This window comes from Manis javanica, chromosome 8 (genome assembly GCF_040802235.1).
Source record: "Manis javanica isolate MJ-LG chromosome 8, MJ_LKY, whole genome shotgun sequence".
In the NCBI taxonomy this organism is placed as follows: Eukaryota; Metazoa; Chordata; class Mammalia; order Pholidota; family Manidae; genus Manis; species Manis javanica.
The window spans coordinates 61938537-61959199 of record NC_133163.1 but is presented as its reverse complement, the minus strand read 5'-3'; the positions used below and the strand labels follow the sequence as shown (position 1 = coordinate 61959199).

Sequence of the window (20663 nt, the reverse complement as noted above, 5' to 3'; positions counted from 1 at the left end):
AAACATTACAACATTTACTTCAGCTTTCTTTTGAATAGGCAGGGAAATATGAGTAAGAGATTCCTCTCTTGCTAACTAGCATAGAATGTGGCCTCTTTTCTATCATTTTGAGTCAAACCAAGCTAGAATTTTAACAATTTTTTGCTTACATAAAAAAAGGAAAATGTTAACAATACTCTTTTATCTTTAAATTTTACACATCAGAAAAGATTATAAGGGAGATAGTGAAGGTGTTTCATAAATTCATCCATTCAGCAAACTTCTTGAACAACTATTATATACCAGGCACTATACAAGTTACTGACAGTAGATATACAAAGGAAAAATAAGAATATGATTGTTTACAGATTTAAACTTACAAATGTGAATGTGACCACATCAAAGCATGTAGGCCTGGAATTTTCTGTTGTCCACTTGCTATCTGTTCTCTTGAAAGAAAAACTTCCCTGGCAGGAAGTGTTAGTCAAGGTGGAAAATGTTCATCAGCATAAATTCAACTTTAACACTTAATAAACAAGAAAAAAATGTATCTCTGTCTCCAACTTGGGTGCAGCCATTTGAAAGTTCTTCATAAACTTATAAAAAGACATAGGCTTCGGTTTTCTTGAGGGTTTGAAATGACTTCATTACATTCAAATGGTTCTTAGGAGCAAGGGCAAGTAATGGTTTGCATTATAAGCTAATAATATGGGGGGTTAGATATATTTGTACAAGAAGATCTTTTTTATTCACTTCCATAAAGATTCTCTCCCATTCCTGCTTAAATGAACTTGGAAGATTGTTCACCATTCAGTATTGTTTAAATTATAAGGCATCAATCTGTCATCTGGTTTTTAAATATTTTTCCTCTTTGGAAATGTAGCTGAGTAGTGTCTATCCCCATTCTTTAAGAATGCACTAATGTAATGACAGTCTAATTTTGAAAAAATATTAAATTAGTTTTTTTATATCTCACATCTAGATATCTCCTGACATATTAGAAAATATTATATTCTCCCAAAAATAAACCTTGAGAGCCTTCCTGAACACTCATACTTCATTGAACTGGATTTTCCTTTTCTGTTCAAAAAGTGCTATAAGGTCCCTCACACAAACAAAACTTGGAGAAGACTTCATCGATAAAGTCAGTACATACTAGTAAAAGTTACAGCTTTACCACCATGAAAGTTTATTCTAGATCCCAAGCCACTTTCAGTAAGAGTAGGAGAAAGAGTCTGTCCTGCTAACAAAGGGAATCCAGGAAGTTTTATTTCACCTTATTAGTCTTTAATGTTATATTCCTAGATTTTTACGTCCTCAAGGAAAGAAGAATGCTGGTATTAGAGAGAGATGTGTTTTGTTTTTCCAACATCCCTGTATGCCAATACCTGCTTGTTTCAATTTGAGGAAGGAAAAACTTATTTTTTTATAATTCAGTTTCACATTTCTCTGAAAGTTGAGTGCCTAAATCTTTCCAGCTTAGCAATAATTTCTCTATTAAAGCAAATGTGAAAAACCAGATGTTTGTTCTATTGACAAGAAGCAATAATCCTCCAACTTATTACAAGTGCTTCCTCTTTTCACCCTCTCTTTGATAAGGAACACGTTTCCTGATTTTGCTCCCTGTTAGTAATGAGAATCCTCTTTCTACTTGGGGCAGTTTTCAAAATTGAGACTATTAAGTAATATAAGTACAACTTTCTTTCAAAGGAAACTGCTTGAGAGTTCCTGTACCTAAGTCACTTCTTATCATGTCCCTTCCTGCCCTTCCCAGTGGTGAGTCCCCCCGAGAGTGATGCATTACACATATGAAGTGGAGAATTTAGAAATGGGTCTGATTGATGGACCTGCCTGCTGCCACTAAAGTTTTACTGGTACCTTCTAGATGCTACTGCAGGATTATGTGACTGATTCACTCCTTTCCTTGTCTCCTGGCAGCTAAATGGGAATATTGGAGAGCTGCCAGAAGGGTAGGTAGCCAACCTGCTTGCCCTTGATTGTGCCTGCCAGCTTTTTAATAATAGAAGTAGGGTCAAGTAAGTGAAATCACGAACTGAGGAGACTATTCTGAGAATGCAAAGGCAGTTAATGTCCTTCCAAGCCTCAGATGGCTGGCAACCCTTGGCAGAGAAATCTATGATTTGTGGCACCTGACCCTTCCACTGTGACTGTTATCTGTGTATTCACTAGAAACATATTTACAGCATCTCTCCATTAGCAAAGATGCCTTGTGTGTGATTACCCAATTGTCATGGTCACACTAGGGTTTTGATACAGTTCCTATTCACAAATGAAAACTGCACTGAACTGCACACAAGATTGATTTAAAGCAGGGATCCTCAACCAATGGATCAAGACTTCTCCTGGTGGATCTGGAAGAGAAGATCACAGTCTGCTCCCCTTCCTCTCTGCCACCTCGACGACATTCTCACCTCCTCCATTCATGGAAAGTCAGAATCTCCTATTTCCTTGAATCCTTCAGAATTCTTTAAGAAGTTAAGGATAATTAGCTCTGAGAATTGTCCAAAGAGATGGGCCTGTTTAAAACAGACTACCTCAGAAAATACTGGAAGGTGGCACCACTTGCTTAAACTAGTTAGCGTTGCTCACATTTATACAGTAGTGTCAGCTAAGTAATTTCTCCTCATTTAAAATGTTTTAGTTACAAAAGCAGACAGGTTGTAGGCTGGCATTCATTCTTGTGGAATCAAGAATTTTTTTGTTTTTCTTTTCCTCTGAAACAAGTGACAAGAACACTGGCAAGTAAGAAGTTTATTAGTAAATTTAAAAAATGCCATTTGCCTCTTTCCCCTCAAATAAATAGCACTGCCAGAAAATTCCTCTTGTTTACATCCTATGTTGGCTCGGACGTTAGCATTAACTGAAAAACGTGAAGCAGTGATTTAGAGAACCACCATCAAACTCACGAGGAGCAGTAAGTGGTCATGAGGCAAAATTGAAAACGAGGTAACCCAGAGCCCCCGTCATGTGCCTCCCAAACGAGATGTTCTGAGGGAATAAAAGTGACAAAGACGCACCAGATAGATAAACGAAGGCGATAAGCTCACCACAGATCAAGAAATACTACTAAAAATGACCTGACTGGACCGTAAGTAATCGCAGGCGACCCTGGGAACTACATTGGGCTTAAACCCCGGGAGAATCGCTGAGATGCTAACAACCTGGGCGACTGGCCCTGAGGAGCCTAGCAGGAAGCGGTGCCAAGGCCCGCGCTCTGGGCCGCTGGGGCCCGGCGAGGAGAAGCCAGAGGCCGGCCCCGGGCTTCAGGGGCCTGGAGGATGATCGGGGCCAGGTCGCCCGAGGCCCAACACCTGCGGAGCGGGTACTTGCGGCGAGGAAGACGCGGCGGAGATGGGACTGCTTCCCCCAACCTCGCTCTGGGCCGCAGGGCCGAAGCTAAGCCCACATCGAGGCCCAGAGCGTCCCTGGGCACAGCTCCGGGGCCCACGTCGCGATCCAACCGACCCCGCTGCCTGCGCAGTCGCCTTGCAGCCGGGCGGGCGCCGGGCACCTTAGAAGTGTCTACTCCTCCACAGGAAGCGAGACACCCAACCGGCTCCGGGAGCTCACGTAGGGACTAGGCCGCCGGACAGCAAGGGTAGCAAAGGTCGGCGCCGAGCGGGATGTAGGAGCCCTGTAGGGGACTTGGGGATGCCCGAAGCTTGGGTGCCCCTGGCAGCTGGGAGTCTTCTAGACGCGGTTCTTCCCAGGCGACTTGAATTCACCCCCTGAGAAGATGCTCCGGGCATTAGCGAGCAAGGGGAAGGGAAAAAAAAGAGTTATTTAAATGGGGGATGGGCGCGCGGGAAGACTAGAGGAAACCGTACAGAAAAGAAATCTCCATCACCACCAAAACCGTTCCTAAGAAGTCCTGAGGTTTTACGCCTGGAGATCTCACTTTAAAAGCTGGAAAAAAATATATATTACACTGCTTTTAATTGAAGTAAACAAAGTGCAACAAATCCTAACTCAAATATGATTGCAGTGAGATTAGGGTCTAATTGCTTAGGGTTCAGGTGGAATCTGCGGGCTAAATCCTACAGGGCCAATCTGAATTTCACAATCATTCTGTCAAAAGGGGAGCGATGAGAGCCCACACGCTTCCTAACAAGTCATTTTTAACAGTTACAAGCTTCGCACAAAGACCACACAGGGCGTCTAAGAGATGCAAATCTAATCCCTGGTCATTCTACAGGCCTTCAACAAAGATGTGCTAAACCCTAATAGAAAAGAAATCAGTTCTCTGTCACCAGCCCCTGGTAAAATCTATTAGAGAACGGACAGAGCCGCATCTACAGCAGTTGCTGCAAAGGTTAAGGACAAGTACAAATAAGAGGGACCCAGTTTTGTTATCCGTGTGAAATATCGGGAGAAGCTAACCCCAAAATGAGTGACGGGATTCGATCCGTGGTTTCGCATTCATTTTAATGCTAGAAAAAAATTAACACGCACATTAAGACTTTTGAAGACTCCGTTTCTGAATTGAGGAAAGATGAAACAAATTCCCCCCAAAGTTGGAAATCTTTGCTTCCGAAATTATCGAAGAAAATTATCGAAGGAGGGAGAGTGCGCGAGTGTAAGAAGGAATACCCGCTTGTCTGGGGCCGTCCAAGCTGACTTCGCGCTGTGGCGCCTTGTCTATCGCGGAAAAAGCCCCGACGGCAGAGCCGCCGCCCGGCGGGACTCAGAATTCAGGGGCCTCTCGCCGCTAGGGCCGAGCGGCTGCATCGATTGGGAAATCTGGGCGGCTGCCCTCCCGGCCCCGACGAGCCGGCGCCCGGCCGGGTCCCTCTCCCCGACTTGACCCGCGGGCCCCGGGCCCGTGGGACGGAGGCCTTGTGCTTCACAGGCAGGAAAATGCCTCAAATGTGCCCTTCTGCGGTCACCAACTAAATGAGGCCCTCAACGAAACAGTGTCATGCTGGGTAGGAAAAGGGTTAACGTGTTCCGGTTAAGAGGTATCACACTGTGTGAGAGACCCTTGAAAAGGGAAGGGCCCCGGGGTTGGGGTTCCAGGCCCCTCGAGGAAGCCCCCAAACGGGCTAGGCAGGGTTCGGGGAAAATGCCCGGTAGTGGAAGGGGTGATTTCCTTCTCCTGCCTGCCGGGCGGTTGGCCCGCCAAACCCCTGCCTCCTGCGCCTCAGTCTAGGGGCTCCGAGGCTGCGAGTGCCGGGCGAGCTCGGCAGCGGGGAGGGGAGCGGGGAGCGTGCCAGGCTCCGGGGACTTGGGGGGAGAGGGGCGGGGAGGCGCGCGGGGAGGCGCGGCCCTGCGCGCTGCGCGCCCGCGGGAGGAGCGGCCCGACGGGGTCGCGGGGAACCGGCAGCCTCTTGAGACCCGCCCTCCATCACGGGAAGCGGCTCCGGACCCGAAGGTGAGGGTGGGGGTGGGGGGTGGGGGGGCCGGTCTTGCCTCCCAGTCCCAGCGGAATCGCCCTGCCTTTTTCTCCCGCGTCTGAGTCTGGCTCCACACCGCTCCTCCTGCGAGGTGGCGCTGGCAGGGACGAAAGGGGGCGCTGTCCAACAGCTAGGGGCGGAAAGGACCACGAGGCTCTTTCCTTTTTCAAAAGTCTCTTCAACGACAAGGAGGAGGGGTAAGGCACTTGTACAAAAGACAGTTTTGTCTTTTTCCACAGAAGGTTCCAGAAGCCACTGTTTCCTCTCCTGGTTGGCTTGCCCTCTGCCCCTCAGGTTCCCCCAAGTATGTTCCTTCTCCAGGGTGCAGAGCCTGGAGCAAGCCAGGCTGGAGTTTGGGAGCGAACCCATTCCTCGGCCCCTCAGCTCTGAATCCCTTTAATTTGCTCTGGCAGAATGTCCCTGTTCTTAAGGTCTAGCAGGAGAGAAGGAACAAGTTACTAGATTTGCTTCTCTGCTTACAGACACACCAACATACACACATCCACTTCCTTCTCATCCCTTTCTTTGCCAGTCCAAGCAACGCATATTATGCGTTTGGCTGGAGCTGTATTCCTTCCTTCCGATCTACTGACATTAATTGAATTTCTGTGTGCTGCTGCTTCTCTTTGCTTCTGTCATTTTTCTCTCTAGTCCTCTATGGGCTGACCTTGGCGGTTTTCTAGTCTTCTTACCCCTCAACTGGCCTCCCATATGGGCCTTACTGGCTTTCATGCTTTATGCTTAGTGCATCCACTTTATCTGCTTTTCCTTCTAGTACTGACATTAGGAAAATGATACCGAATTGCCTCAAAGGAAGACTGCAGCTATGAGCCTGGAATTGGACAAGAAAGCCAGTAAAACATAGGCATGATATGAAATAGAAAACGAGGGTGAGGAAACAAATAAAAAGTAGATAATAAGTAAAATCAGACTATAAATACAAGAATATGATTCTCCTGCAGGTCAGTGAAGATCTCCCGCATCTCCCTGGCAGACAGGGAGGGTGCGTGCTGAGGAAGGCAAGCTGAGGGGTTTTTGCTTCCTGATTGGGATTGCTCCTGAAGACTGGAGCCAGCAATTGTGAGCTGGTGTATCTTTGATCCCCAGGGAAGTCTGAAGGGTGGGAAGGTATCAGACAAACCAACCACCAGTCTTAGAAATGATCGTATAGTCGCTGTATCTCTGTGGGGCTGTCAGGTGGCTGAAACTTCCTGCCCTGGGAGCCTGCTCTGGCTTTCTGCTTCTCTGGGTCACATTCCTGCACCCCCTGTCCACCCAACCAAGCCCAGGCTGGGACCCTGTGCTCAGGTGGATGAGCTTCACCTAGCAGTTGGGTCCTACTGGTCCCAGCCTCATCCTCACCTGTCAGTTGCAGGAATTTTGTCCTCCAGGTTTGCAGAAATAGGGAGGCTAGCTTCCCCACCTCTGCTGGGATGGATTAGTGCCTCAGGACTACTCACTCTTGCTTATCCATAGAATGGGTTCTAGAGAGGAAAAAAAAATACTGGAGAGTTTATAGCTGGTGTGGGCGGGGGCGTGGAGGGCGGTGGGGGGGGGGCGGGAAAGAGAGAGAAGGGTGTCTATAGATCTTTGTGGTCCCTGTACTTCAATATCTGTCAAAGAGAACACCGGGGCTTTTAGGAAGAGTTTTGCAGAAAAGTGAGCAAACCGACAGGTGTGTGCAGAATTCCCCACCTCCCACTCCTCCTCTCCGTGACCCTCCCCCATCAGTGGGTTCGCCTGAGATCTTACAGCAGGCAAAAATGCTTTGCGAGGACGTCTAAAAACACACCACCTACCTAAGAGACGCCAACTTGAGATCAATAAATTATATCCTTTCCAAATAAAAATGGAATCTGCATTAAACACATACTATTATAGATTCAGTTTCTGCCTAGTACAAAGTTACTTAGATGTTGGTGTCTCTTTTCCTTAGGAAAACTCTGGAAAACAGCAGCAGTTCGGTGGCTTTGATTTTTGTTTATTTGTTCAAAGAAAGATTGCGTTTTAAGATCGTTTTTAAAATCCCTTCAGGTTAGGGTTTGGATCATCATCGTGACCCAGGGAACTAATATCTATACATTCCTGGGTCAAAATTCACGGGAAATTCCCTCTCATCTGCACACCAGACTCGGTGTGGTCCGCAGAAGGGGCTAGGGGCAGGGTCGGCCGGCGGCGCGGGCCGAGGTAGTTCCGGGCGCGGGCGGGGAACCGGATGCAGAGTCGACCCGCAGGCCCGCGGCTGGGGGCGGGCAGCGTGGCGCGCGGCGCGGCGGAGGGAAGCGCGGGTGGGCGGGGTGAGGCCTGGGCCAGGGGGTGGAGGGGAGGCCGCGGGGGCTGAGGAGCGCCGAGGCCGCGGGCAGGGAGCGGGAGGGAAGTCGCGGTCAGCTGCTTCTCTCGTCCTGGAACCCAAAACTTTCTACCACGGGAGACCACAAAATGGATCGGGTTTCTAAGTGCCCACACTTCTAGCTGAGACCACTGAGAACCACTGTGAAGCTCGGGGCCGCAAGGGGCCCTCAGCTCTTTGTGCAAGTGGGAGGGGGGCACAGCTCTGCGCCCGGGCCCCGCAGACGCCCTGCCGGCCCCGCCACACCCGGGGTCATGGCTTCGCGGCTCCCACCCGCGCATTTTAGCCACGATGACGTTTTCTGGCAGCCCTTCCTTTAAAAACAAGTTCGAATTTTCCATCAAAGCTTTTACCCATGTACCCTTCACAATGAAGATTACCAGCACAGAGGAGAAGTATGAACATGGGTTTCTCCCCTCTTTCTGGTGGTTTTTTTGTTTTTGCTTTTTTTCTCTCCAACCACGGAGTCTCCGTTTTCTAAGCAATTAAGTTACATATTCAACAGAAATATTGGATTTAAAATACAGTGGAACTAAAGACTAATGCATAAGGTCTGAGGCTAGAAGAAAATATTTAGTGCTTGCCTGCAGATTCTGTCACCCATCATCTGCTCGGAAAACGCTCTGTATCTTTCAGCGTGTCCGGCTCTCATGATTGCAAATGGCCCTGTTTTCAAATGGAAATAAGACTTGCAAACTGATTATGTGTATTGAATCGGAATCACTCCCTAGATCCTCTTGTTTAAAATGTATTGAAAAAAGGATGATGGCTGCAGACCTCTGTAACCAGCTCATTCCCTGCTCAGGGAGGTTCATCTATTTTAAAACTTTTTTGCCGTTTGAGCATATTTCAGCCTAGATAATTGTTGCCATTGTGTTACCGGCCCAATGCAAGACATGGCACATACACTGCCTCCAGCAGTCTGCCCCACTCTCCCCATGAGCATCACCCCCTAAAACACCACACACAGATCCACCTGCCCCAGCACTCTGACCCAAAGACCAGTTATAACCAGCAAGACTCGGATGTCACACACACCAGTAGAAACCCACAAACTTTCACCAGGCTCGATTGTTCCTCTCCTCTCCCCTCCCCTCCTATTCGGTCCCCTTTCCTTTCTTCTCTTCTCTTCTCTTTTCTTACCAATGAGTAGAACTACATACACATAAACTGGCAGCTTCCACAGACACCCAACCAACAGAATCTAAGGATTTAACCATGTCATAATTTGCAACAACTAATTTTGGGTGGTGTGGCTTTCTACTTGTCAGGAAACAGTTCTTACAGAAAGGTTAATATAAACTGTTTAGAGATGCATGACGGTTCTTGTATACTACATAGACCTCAACTATTTTCTCTTTACCTCCATCCAGTGCTAGTTTTGGCTGTGGGTGAGTTGGCTTTTTGTTAAGTATTTCCAAAGGTTCTACCATTTGATTTCAGTATGAAGCCAATGAGTGGTACAGACAGATATCCAAGCTTTTTCTGCTGTGTGAGTTGTAGAGATGGTACATTGCAGCACTTCCAAAATTGACTGCACCCTGGCTTCGGCCTCAGAGATTGTGCCAGGGAGCAGTAATCAACATTTCAGTTAATATTGCAGGTTGGTGCGTACTAATGAACTAGCTACAACTTCTGTCTGCCCTGGCAAAAGGCAGGGATGTATGCTGCGCACGCCTGTGATGCAAGTATTGCAGTTCCTTCTGAAGCACACTCAGAAAGGGTGGAAGAAGCCGTCACTGCTTAGTCCCCACCTTAGTCCCCTCCCAAGAAATAGTGCCTTGCAGACCTCGAGGCACCAGCGAGTGGCCAGGCGGAAAGAGGTTTAATCCTCTGCGGCTTCAGCGTCTCCTTTGAAAAAGCCTGTCCGTTCAAGTCTGTTTAGAAATATGGGGCTCTAGGGGCGCCTGAAGGAACCCTAATTATGCGGGGTTCGCTGTACACACAGTCATAGCTAGATTCTGACCTGTTTTCCTAGGTTAGAGCAGAGCGAAAAGCCAGCTCAGAGGAACCGGCTCTCAGTCCTTTTCCTGTCATTACGGTAATTCCCTTGCTTACATTTGCGCGCGCGCCTTCAGCCGCGGGTGTGCCGGGGAGATCAGGTAAATCGGTAGCACGCGGACCAAATAAGCCCTGTTTTCCAGAGCTTTGGATACCTTCAAACACCGGTATTGGAAGGGAGAATGTTAGGCAAGGTGGAGGCCGCCATTCTGGGTGGTTTCCCACAGAATGGCTCCAGGGCAGGGCCACTGGGGAAGGATATCCAAGGACACTTTTCAGGACCTGACATCTGTGATTTTCTAGAAATTACATTATAAAAAATCACCCAAAGCCATATAAATGCAATGTTTAACCCTCCACTAACAACCTGGTGTTAATGACAATTCCATCTAGAATTTAAAGACAGGATTGCTGAAAATGTGCAAAATGGGAAGAGGGAAGAGGAAAAGTTTGACTTTTTCTTGCTGTGGGATTACACTCAGACCTGCCCTCTTATTTCCACTATTCTGTGAAGGCCAGAATACAAACGAGGGTCAGAAACATTTCCATTTGTTTTTGTTAGCTGTCAATAGTGTTTGTAGTAGTGTTAGTGTTCATACTAACGATTTATATTAGCAGATAATGTAGGCACAGCAAATGACAATTTTTGTTACAGATTGCTCCAAGAAATATTACAGCTGTGTGTCTCAGGCAACAAGTTCATTCTGAAGAAAAAAAATTAATATTTCCCCAGAACATAATTAGTTCTCCAGAGGGTCACATGAAAATAAATTACTATTCCAACTTAAAGTGGACAAAATTAAAGAAAGTTTTTGTTTCCTTGATTTTTTTTAAAGGTAAACTTGGTTTCATGTGGAAGTTGAGGTAATGAATGCATTAAACTTTATCAGATTGTGTAAGATCCTCTTTAAGAGAATCCTATGTTAAACTTTTTCTTTTTGAATATCATAAAATAGATACATAAGACAGATACTTATGTGTATATACTTCTATAATATACACAACAGCAAGTGTATGCAACCACTTATACCTACATACTTAGTGGGCAGACTCAGATGTGAGCATTTTGTTGGAGGAAAGAGTTCTTTTTAGCACGGCGTACTACCTGTTATTTTTTTAAATGTTTCTTTTCAAGTACAGCACTGATGATTGATTTATCATTCTTTGCACATTTGTTGCAGTGTCTTGCAAGTAACCAAAAAAAGAAAGCAGGAAAATGGATTTAAATCTCACACTTTCCAAAACTTTGCTACAAATCATAATAACAAAGACAACAAATGTTTAGGAAGCAGAGACCAAATGGGAAACATCATTAAATGGGAAGTCTGGGGGCCCATGCCTCGATGCCCTCCAAGGAGGGCATTAGGTCACTATCAGAGAGAAATGTAGCCAGCCACTTCAGCTGTGGCTTCAGATGAGACAGAAACTGCTGTCAAGTTGCTGAGTCTACTCCTCCTCCATTCCTTTGAAAATCATCAAGGGAAGTTCAGAAACCCAACTACCGGGGATGGGGGTGCTGCAGACCCCGGCCTTCTCCGTGAATAAAACACATCCTTTCCTCTACTGCCTTCCATACCCAATTCCTCCAGCCACTTGGGTGGACAAGCTCACCACTGAGGGTTATAGGGGATAGGACAACACTCCTTCCAGGGGCTACTGGCCACAGAGGCACCAGAAATTGTCTGTGTTCCAAGTTGAGACAAGAGACAAAATGGGCCCGACAGAGGGTGGCCTGAAGCTGCAAGAACGTAATTGCACAATCAAAACTGCACCAGCCAGAAGGGCAAGGAGGGCCAGAGGAAGATGGTGTCCAGCATCTTACAGGAACCTGGCTGAACAAGGAAAATATTCAGCATCATCCCTCCCAATACCCATGTCTCTCACATTCCTTCCATTCTGAAAGAAACTCACATTTGAAACAAACCAGCACACAATGCCTTAGAACCTATCATCTCAGATTCACAGGCTTTCTATTTCTCCACAAATAATACCCCCACTCACCCCGCTTCCAGGCTTACTCTGCTTTCCAGCTCTAATAATTAGGGGTTGGGGTGATGTCTAGAGAGCGACTGGAGACATGCGATCAGAATTCAAGGCAGCTTCTTACAACTCTCTTGTTTATAGAAAATGAATATCTGCTTGGATAGCTTTTAGTTCTGGAAAGGGGTCAGTCTTTATCAGCAAGGTTCACGCAGATCCTGGATTTTTTTTCCCTTATCTTAAATTGACCCGCTTTTAAGATAAAGACATAATAGAGAAAGCATTGACCTTACCTGGTCCCTAATGAGTTGGAAGTCAGAAAACCCCGCTCTCATTTCCTCTTATCTGGAGTCGCCTGAGAAGAGACTCGCGCTACCTTTTGTGCACTTGCTCGCGCGCGGAGATAGCCCCGCACCGACGCCCTTCGCTGAATGCACTCGGAGAGTCAGCGGCCTCCAAAGTCTGAGAATTCTTCTGGGAGGTCTCAAAATCGGAGACCTCCATGGCCTCCCTAGGCCTCACCCTGCCCGAGGAGCTTTAAAATCCCTTGGAAGGCTCCCGAATAAGTCTTTCCTTTGGAAAGGCCAAGCCCTAAGCACTGGGAAGAAGAGCTGCCTACGGCGAGGCCCTTGGACTGGAGCGGGCAGGCCTCCCCCGCCTCCGAGCAAGTCCCGCGGAGCCGGCTCCGGCCTGGCTCTGGTTTCCCTCGCGGGCCCCAAGTTCCTTCCCACAGGGCCGGCTCTCTCCCAGAGCCGCTCCCGGGGCTGCTGAGGCATTCCCTGCCACCCATCCGGCCCCTGGCCGGGAGGATTCCAGCTGAACATGCCTGAGCCCCTGCTGGGGAGGCCGCAGCCCAGGCCCCCTTATGCCCAGCTCCGAGCAACTCACTCCCGTTCTTCTTGCCTCCTCTGGACCCGGCCCAGTCCCCCGGCAAGAGAGGGCTTCTTTCCTACCTCTCCGACCCACAGCTCCGGGTTCCCAGGCTGGGGCGGGGGTGGGGAGCCGCTTTGGGATGCTAAACATCAAACACGCCAAGCCTGGGGTTTCAGGCCCCGAAGCCACTAGAGCCGCTCTCCAGGGCTCTCGAGAAAGTCCCCGTGTTTACATGGTGGGGTGGGGGTGGGGGAGAGGAGGAAGGGGGGATGCTGTCTGCAAAATCTCCCCCGCTACCCGCAGCCGTCCTAGCCTAGGGATGGGTGGGGTGCTTAGGCGGGGGTGCTGAGTTTCTCCTGGATCTCGGCGCGAACTGTGCTGCCCCCACACGTGGGGGAAGCTTCTAGCTTTTCCAGGCACTTCAGCGCCCGGGGCATCCTCAGAAGGCTGATTTCTCTGCAGGGGATGCCATAACCACCCCGGGCCAAAGACGCTGAAGATCTAGAGGAGGCCTTTACGGGGAGAGGACGAAGATAGCCGAAACAAGGTTGATCGGGATGTGGGGATGGCGGCTGACCCCAGGCTTCTGTCTTTCCCTGCGCCCAGCGCGCACCTATTTTCCTATCGAAAAGCTTCAGACTGAGTTTCAGGGCTTTTCCCGCAGTTGCAGAATTCTCCTGGCCAGGAGCGGGAGCTGGTGGGCCCCGCGTGTTGGACAAGTGGCCAAGATCCTGTCTTTTCCGGCCTCATCAGCAGACCCGGCTGAATTCACCTTTCCCCAGGACAGTATACAGGCTTCAAATTAAGCCGAATCTGGTCGGCAGGGAGGAGAATGTATTTGATAGCATCCCCATCCAGGGCGAGGGTACCACAGCACACTAAAATTGTGACTCAGGCGCCGGCTTGGGGCTAGGATGGGCAGGCGTAGCAGCCCTGGACATTGCTCGGAACTGCCAACCGCGTCCCCGCCCAAACTTGCGCTGGACACTGGGCAGAATGAGTGGAAGCTTGCACCTCAGAGAATTGGGACCACAGAGCTAAACACCTCCCTGCCAAGCACCTGGCCTGAGCTGGGTGACTTGATCATTTACACATCTGCCAGGGACCACTGTCCGCCTATTCCAAAACAAGTGTCCAAACTTTACAGATGTTTTAAAGTTGTTTTCCAAAATGTGAGGCCTGCTGAGATTTCCCACAAACAGCACACTCTGAGATACAATCAGCTCCACTTTCAGATCTGAGTCCCTTCTGGACATTGGAGACCACATCTCAGCAGCCGTATCGGGGAGGCCGTGGCAGCCCCCAGTCCTAAGGCACTGCAGGGAAGGAGCCCCAGGAAATCCACGAAGAGGCCTGCTGGTGGGGAGCAAGGCCCCAGGTCGGGGGATTTCTTCAGAGTTTCTGGGGTCTGCGGTGGAGGTCGGGGGAGAGAGGGGGATACGAGACAGAAGGAGGTGAAAGGAGAAAGGCAAGGAAGGGGAAAGGAAGAAAGCCGGGGCTCGAGGCATGGACTGGGTCCTTGCCAAACACACCTCAGCCCCCAGAGTGCGGCTCTTCCAGGCCCTGGGGAAGTGCTGGCGGCACCTGTCTCCAGCCTGCTCTGGCCACTTTCCCTGGGTAGGTTTGTCAAGGGTAACACGGAATTGGACAGCAGCCCATCTAGGGACCAGGATTTCTTTCTGTCCATAATTACTCTTTCCTCCTCCTCCCCCCAGGGCAGCCCTAAGAATTCCACAACAGTCACCTCTGGACACCAAAGAGATCAGGAAATCAGAGGTAGGAAGAACAGGTTAAAAGTGATTTTTCTGTTGTTGTTGGGTGGGGAGTGGCAGGGAGAGGTGTAGAGTGGGGAACAGGAGAAAGATTTGTTGTTACAAAGATTTAGGAGCCAGAGATGGAAACTGGTGGAACAAAGAGCGAAAGCCCAGCTCCCAACGTTCTGCCAGGATGTCCTCAGGCCAGCAGCCCAGTGGGACACCTCCTGAGGCCAGAGTCCATGAGAAGCAGGGACTCGGAGATAGGATAGCTGTTTTAGGGCAGAGACAAAACTGGTAATGACTTCCCGCTTTCCAAAACAGGCCCCCCCCCAAAACTCTAATTCTGACAGTCTTAGCTGCAGATTAAAAATAAAGTATCAATGTTTAAATGGACAGAAGCAATCCGTTTAGCAGCAATCATCACTTATTAAGAGTTAAAATGGTCTTCCTGGCTGACTTTTAAAATGTGGGCTCATCTGTACAAGATTATGATAGATACTTAGGGCGTTTCCAAAAAAAACCCTGAAGGCCGGTCCTGAAAACTAGTCCTTTGGTGTCATTCTCTACCTTTCTCTCTTTCCCGCCTACTGGAAGTAGTTTAGCTTCTCTCTTCTCTATTGCTGACTCCCAGAATTGTTCAAAGTTTAGCTCTACTCAATTTGGAAGCAGAACAAAACTCCCTCTTCCCGTGGGGCAAGGACCCTGGGGCCAGTTAGCTTTTGAGCCTTTGAGCCCCAAACAATTCAAATCCCATCAGACAAGCAATGAAACCCCTCCCAAATGCCATTTAAAGCCAAATCAAAACCAAATAAAAGGTGGATTTTTTAATCAGAAAAAGAATCTTTTTAATTCATATAATTTATTAGAAGCTTCTTAGGAACTATATTTAAGCCAGATATCTACATAAGTTACAACAGAAAAAAGACTGACGCTGCAAATACCAAACTGCCAAGTAATATACACAGATTTGTCAATGCCCATAAAAAATATGATGGGCTGGGGATGGGGACTGGGGTCATTATTTTTTTTTACAACAGAATGTACAGATTACTAAAAACTAGGTGTTTAGTCCGACTTTTGACAGCGTTTTACAGCTACAAGTTTACATCAAACATAAAACAGTTTTAGCCAGGGCCAGTCCAGGTTGAGCCTGGGTGGCCAGAGGGCTCTAGGAGGGGACATTTCCTTTGTGTCAGTGACTAGTAGGTTCTGTGGGAGTCTTTCCCCAGCCCTCCTCTCTCCTTTGAAAGAGATCTTGGTATTTACAAGAGAGTCCACGTTGCTGGCATAGTGTAACCCATAATGAAATTTGCGATCTTTGGAGTCCAGAGCCTGTCAGCGGTTAGAGCCCTCTCCAAACTGTACCCCGCCCAAGCGTGGGAAACCCATTTGAGTCACCTAAGTGACACCCCCAAAGCTGTTCTTGTTGTGTCCTTCTCTGTTTAAAGATTCCTTAAATAATTGGATTTGCTTGGTTGTTTTTATTTTCTTGGAAAAAACCCCACAAATTTAAGGAAAAAAGAAAGAAAGAAAGAAAGAAAGAAAGACGTCCAGCAGTTTGGCCTTTGTGTTTTTTTCCCTTGGTCTAAACGGGGCAGGTTCTTAAGAAAAGTCGAAGCGCATGGAGCTGCGGGTGGTTGGTGGTGTGGGGCGGGCAGGAGGGGAAGCGAAGAGGCAGCGCGCTGGGCTAGGCCCGGCAGGCGTCCTCTCACCAGGTCCGACCATATAGCAAGGTGGAGCAGGACATGGTGCCGTAGTCCGAGCCCGAGGAGTTCAGGTGGGATAGGGTGGAGACCTGGCCCTGCAGCGCTGCGGGGCTGGCGGCGTGGTGCGCCAGGTCCGGAGACTGGCCCGCGCTGCCCGGCTGGTGACCTGGGTGTGCACCCAGGCCGGGGCCACTGCTACCCACTGAGATCGCCGCCGCCGCTGCCTGCGCGGCCTGCGCCTGCTGCTGCGCCTGCTGTGGTGCGTGGCCTTGCAGGCTGACGGTGCCAGGAGCGGGCGCGCCCGCCTGGCAGGGTTTGCCGTCTTTCACCAGGACGGGCACGGCCACGCGGCGCGGCGACTGCTGCTGTGCTTGCTGCTGGCATCCGGCTCCCCCGCCGCCGCCGCTGTCCTGCTGCAGTTGCTGCTGGGCCGCCTTGTCCTTGGCTTGACGCTTCATCTTGTAGCGGTGGTTCTGGAACCAGATCTTGACCTGAGTGGGTGTCAGGTGGATCATGCTGGCCAGGTGCTCGCGCTCAGGCGCCGACAGGTACTTCTGCTGCTTGAAGCGCCGCTCCAGTTCGTACACCTGCGCCTGGGAGAACAGCACCCGGCGCTTCCGGCGCGGTGCGCTTGGCAGCGGGGCCATGTTCTTGCTCACGTCCCCCAGCGAGCCCAGGCCGCCCATGCCGCTCATGTTCATGCCGCTCGCCGGGCCCATGAAGCGGGAGACTGTAAGCGACAAACGCACAGGGTCGGCCGGGGCCGGGCCGGGCCAGGCCACCTGTGCCTCTCGCGCGCTTGGCCGGCCCAGTCCGCCCCGACGGCGCTCTCCTCACCGAGGCCACCTCGGCGCTGAGAGGCCCCGCCGCCTGGGATCGCTAGCGTTGGCCCCAGGACAGGCCGTCGAGGGGTTACTGGAGAGCTCCCCTCCTCAACCCCGGCTATCTCGCTTAGTCTAAATGCTCCACCCAAAACACGCAGTGGGGAAAGGCCGCTCCTCTTCCTTTCTGCCCAACCCCGCCAGAGTCTCGGGCTTAGCGGGGCCACAGGCGGCGAACGGGGCCCAGACCAGGAGCTGCCGTCCTACGGTAGACCCCCAACTTTGGGAGTTCAGGGGAGGGAGGTGTTCACTTTTGAAAGGTAGAGCCCCCCAGACGCTTTGCCTCCTGGCCGCTCCCTCGTGTCAGCCCAGTGAGGACACTAGCGGGACCGGCGGGCCGGACGCCTGAGCGCGTCGCAGCAGGGCAGCCTCCCACCCCGCCAGGCCGCGCCTCTTAGCGCCCCGCTTGCCCTGGCTCCCTTAGTTGGGGGTGGGGTTGCCTCCCTCGGCACTCCGAGGTCTCTGCGCGGAGCAAAGCTGCCCCCAGGCAGTATCTGGGAGACGCAGAATACTAGTACCTGCCCGCAGTATTCCAACGCTACTAAGTGTCTGCTCGGATCCCTCAGCCCAGCGGAGAGGAATTCCCAGCTCCCGCGCCCCGACTCCCTGGCGCCGCTGCCGGGCCGCCCACCCTGATGCCCAGCGTGCAGCCTGCAGGCGCGGCGCCTTCCCGGAGGCTCTCCCCGCACCTCCCGCGCTCAGCCCGCGGCCCCGCAGCGGGGCGGCCTCACTTACTGGGGGGGAAGCGCGGGTCTGGGTTCGCGCCGTACCATCCGGGGCCTGAGGCGCTGTTCCGCATGGTGTCCTGGTACGGCGGCAGTTCGCTCATGTTGCCCAGGTTGCCGTTGCAGTAGCCCCCCACGGCGGAGTGCGAGAGCTGGGGCACCCCCGCCGCCGTCATGTGGTAGGCGGCGGTGACGGCGCTGTGGTGCCCCACGGCATGCTGTTGCATGGCCGCAGCCGGCGGTGCCGCCTGGCCCTGCCTGTAAGCCGCCAGCGGAGCCCCGAGGCCGCCGCCCTCCATGCCCACTTTCTTGTAGCTTTCCTCCAGGGGACTCAAGATGTCAGACACTGAGAACGGAGTCGTGTGCTTTGGACTCATCGACATGATTCGGCGGCGGCTGGAGGAGGAAGGAAGAGGAGGAAAAAAAAAGGGAGAGGGGGAAGGCGAAGCCTCGCTGCTTTTTTTTTTCTCCTTTTGCCAAATATTCTGGTGTTACCTTAACGCCGATCTTGTTGGATGTACACGTAACCGAGTGGACCGAGTCCGCCTTAATTGGCTTGAGTGGAGGCTCGGGGGCTGCCTCGCGTTTGTTTTAGCCCGGCGCCAGGTTTTAGGCAGCCACCAGAGGCGGGGCGTAAGCGCTAAAGCAACAAGACAATAGAAGCCTACATCTTGCCCGAGATAATTAGCTTACATGCTGATGACAAGGTAAACACCTTTAAGTTTCACTTGTCGGGATTTTTAGGTCTCAGAGAGGGAGGGAGGGAGAGAGAGCGGCAGAGACAGCGACCTAAAGCATTTCTTTCCCCCTCCTCTGGACACCCCCACCCCATTTTTTGTGGGGTGCGAGCGGCGCGCGGGGGGAGGCGGGGAGGGAAAGAAGGAGGGAACCGAGAGAGGGGAGGGCAAGAGGTGGGGTGGGGAGTAGCCGAGGAGGAGGGATGGTGGGGAGGAAGCAAGGTGAATGCTGCTTTGCAACCAACTTGCGAAGTTGCGAACCACTTTCCAAAACAGTCGGGGTTCCCCGGCGGGGACAGGTCTTTAGAGGGCGGGGGCCAAGGGACAGGGTGGGGGATTCACCTGAGCCTGCTGGGGCTGCTCCTCCCTCCCGCCGCGGCCTCCCAGCCCCGCGCCTTCCCACTGCCTCCGGACCACATCCGGCTTCGCGGCGCAGAGCCCCGGTCGCCACCGAATGAGCTTGAGAGTCTGGGGACGAACCCTGGGGCCGCACTGTTGGTCTGCGTGTCTGTCTGTCTGCCTCTTCTGTCGCCGTCAGAGGGACACCTCTGCTCCCCGCCCCCTTTCCCCCTACCCGAGGGAGAATCCCAGCCGGCAGAGGGGGCGCTAAGCAGGGGATCGGCTGCTTCCGAGAGGCTGCCCCAGATCCCGGCGTCCTCCTCCTCCCAGTTCAGGGCCCTGACAGTGGGCCCGGTCCCTCTGCATCATGACCCCCCCTAACCCACACGCGGCTCCCTTTCCCCACCCCCACCCCAGGCCAAGACAAGCACAGCACTGGTCGCCAAAACTGCAAGGCTGGGGGGCACTAACGCGAGGGACCATCACTGAAGTTGCCCCACCTCGAACAAACCTGGTGTCCCCGACCCTCGCCCATCTCCCGGACACGCAGGGCTCTGGGGCTGGAGCTGACTTTCCGAGGACATCACAGCCCCAGCACCTGAGCCCAGGGCCACGCTGTTATCCCCTCTGATGCTTCAAGGAGGGCGCGGGCAGGGAGCGTCGTGAGTGCCCGCCCGCCTGTTGCGGGGCGGAACTGAGCCTGAACCCCGGCGGGACCAGCTGGCCGGGAGGGGCGAATCCGGAGGCGCGAGCAGCCTGGCGGGCGGTAGGCTCTGCTGAGGCTCGCCTCCTCCCGGAGCTCAGCCATGCAAAAGTGCACTTGCTTCCCCGGGAATAACCAAATATCTTTGTTTAAAGTGGGGGCATAAATGGCCAGTCGCTTTGTGGCCACGCTGGATATTAGTAGATGAGGATCATTCTGCTTCAATTGGGCGCCTCTCATCCGGAGAGCAAGAAACTGCTTAGGAGGAAGTGGGTTTCCTGTCCGCGCGTTCCCAGGCTTCAAGTGTGAGCCCAGCGCCTTGAAGGGTCCTTGGGCGCCTGGAGAGGGGGAGCTGTGGGCTGCGCTCCCCAACCGGGCGGGAGGCCTCCGCCGCGGATCCGCTCCGGCCAGGCCCGGGCCTCCAGCCGAGTGGACTAAGGAGCCAGAGCTGAGTCCCAGGCAGCAGATTCTGAGACCCACTCTGACTTTCTCAGTCGGATTTTAAACGTTTTGTTGTTCTGTTTTCTCTTTGGCTGTTTTAGCCTCCTCTCCGCGCTGGGGGCTGGGAGGGCGGAGCGCTCCCCGGCAGGGCAGGGGCCTCTAAGACACTGCGGGGGCCGGTTAAGGAGGCTTCTCGAATTTGGTTTTTGTTTTCACATTTTCTCTCCCCTCCTTGTGGAGAAGGAGCTCCCGATGATGAACAGGCACTTTCGAACGATTTAATTCAGCAGGTTAGGCGCCCTTTCCATTAATAGCAATTGTAGTAGGGAAAGTTGTTTTATTTATTGGCTTTTTATTTTAAGATTTCAATCCTCTCCATGAGGAGTGCTCTGCACTCCCTCATTACAAAGCCAACTTATATACGCTCTCCTCACCACCTACGTCCTTTACAAGGGGGAGAGAAAGCCCAGGGCGCCCCCCAACCCCCCTAGCGGGCCCACGTTTTCGTGCGGCCGCCCCCTTGGCGGCTTGGGCAGGCAACCCTGCCTCTGGGCGCGGAGACGAGCTTGTCCGGTGTGCTGCGAAAGACAGGTGCCAAGCCGGCTCCTTCCAAGGGACTTCTCTGGGGGGCGCTCTGAGGCCCCATCAATCGCGTTATGGTCAATGTGATTGATGTCTAAGCCCAGGAAACAAGGAGGGAAGACGGCGCCGGGCTCGAGTGAGCAGTCGAGGAGGAGAGTGAACAAAACAATGCAGATCTTGTCTGCAAGCAGCGCT

At 51.8% G+C, this 20663-nt stretch overlaps 1 protein-coding gene across 4 annotated transcripts; it reads right to left on the bottom strand.

Moving 5' to 3' along the window:
- Positions 1-15174: 15174 nt before the first annotated feature.
- On the bottom strand, positions 15175-19941 carry NKX2-1 (NK2 homeobox 1). Of its 4 annotated transcripts, none has more exons than XM_017645831.3 (3): positions 19243-19941; positions 17677-18062; positions 15175-16790 (listed from the first exon to the last, which is right to left on the bottom strand). In XM_017645831.3, exons 1-3 carry the CDS (start codon positions 19275-19277, stop codon positions 16063-16065), a joined length of 1149 nt encoding a protein of 382 aa, XP_017501320.2. In that variant the 5' UTR covers positions 19278-19941; the 3' UTR covers positions 15175-16062. The 4 variants fall into 4 exon arrangements, with proteins under 4 accessions (XP_017501320.2, XP_017501322.2, XP_017501319.2 ...); XM_017645833.3 differs by having other exon boundaries at positions 19254-19941; XM_017645830.3 differs by lacking the exon at positions 19243-19941 and adding an exon at positions 18746-18937.
- Positions 19942-20663: the final 722 nt, after the last annotated feature.

Coding starts and splice junctions, on each gene's coding strand:
- NKX2-1 (XM_017645830.3), bottom strand. CDS start 18,822: ATGTGGTCCGGAGGCAGTGGGAAGGCGCGGGGCTGGGAGGCCGCGGCG. Junction 18,063..18,745: donor AGCAGCCCCAGCAGGCTCAG/GTGAATCCCCCA, acceptor TTCCTCCTCCAG/CCGCCGCCGAATCATGTCGA. Junction 16,791..17,676: donor AGACCCGCGCTTCCCCCCCA/GTAAGTGAGGCC, acceptor TGTCGCTTACAG/TCTCCCGCTTCATGGGCCCG.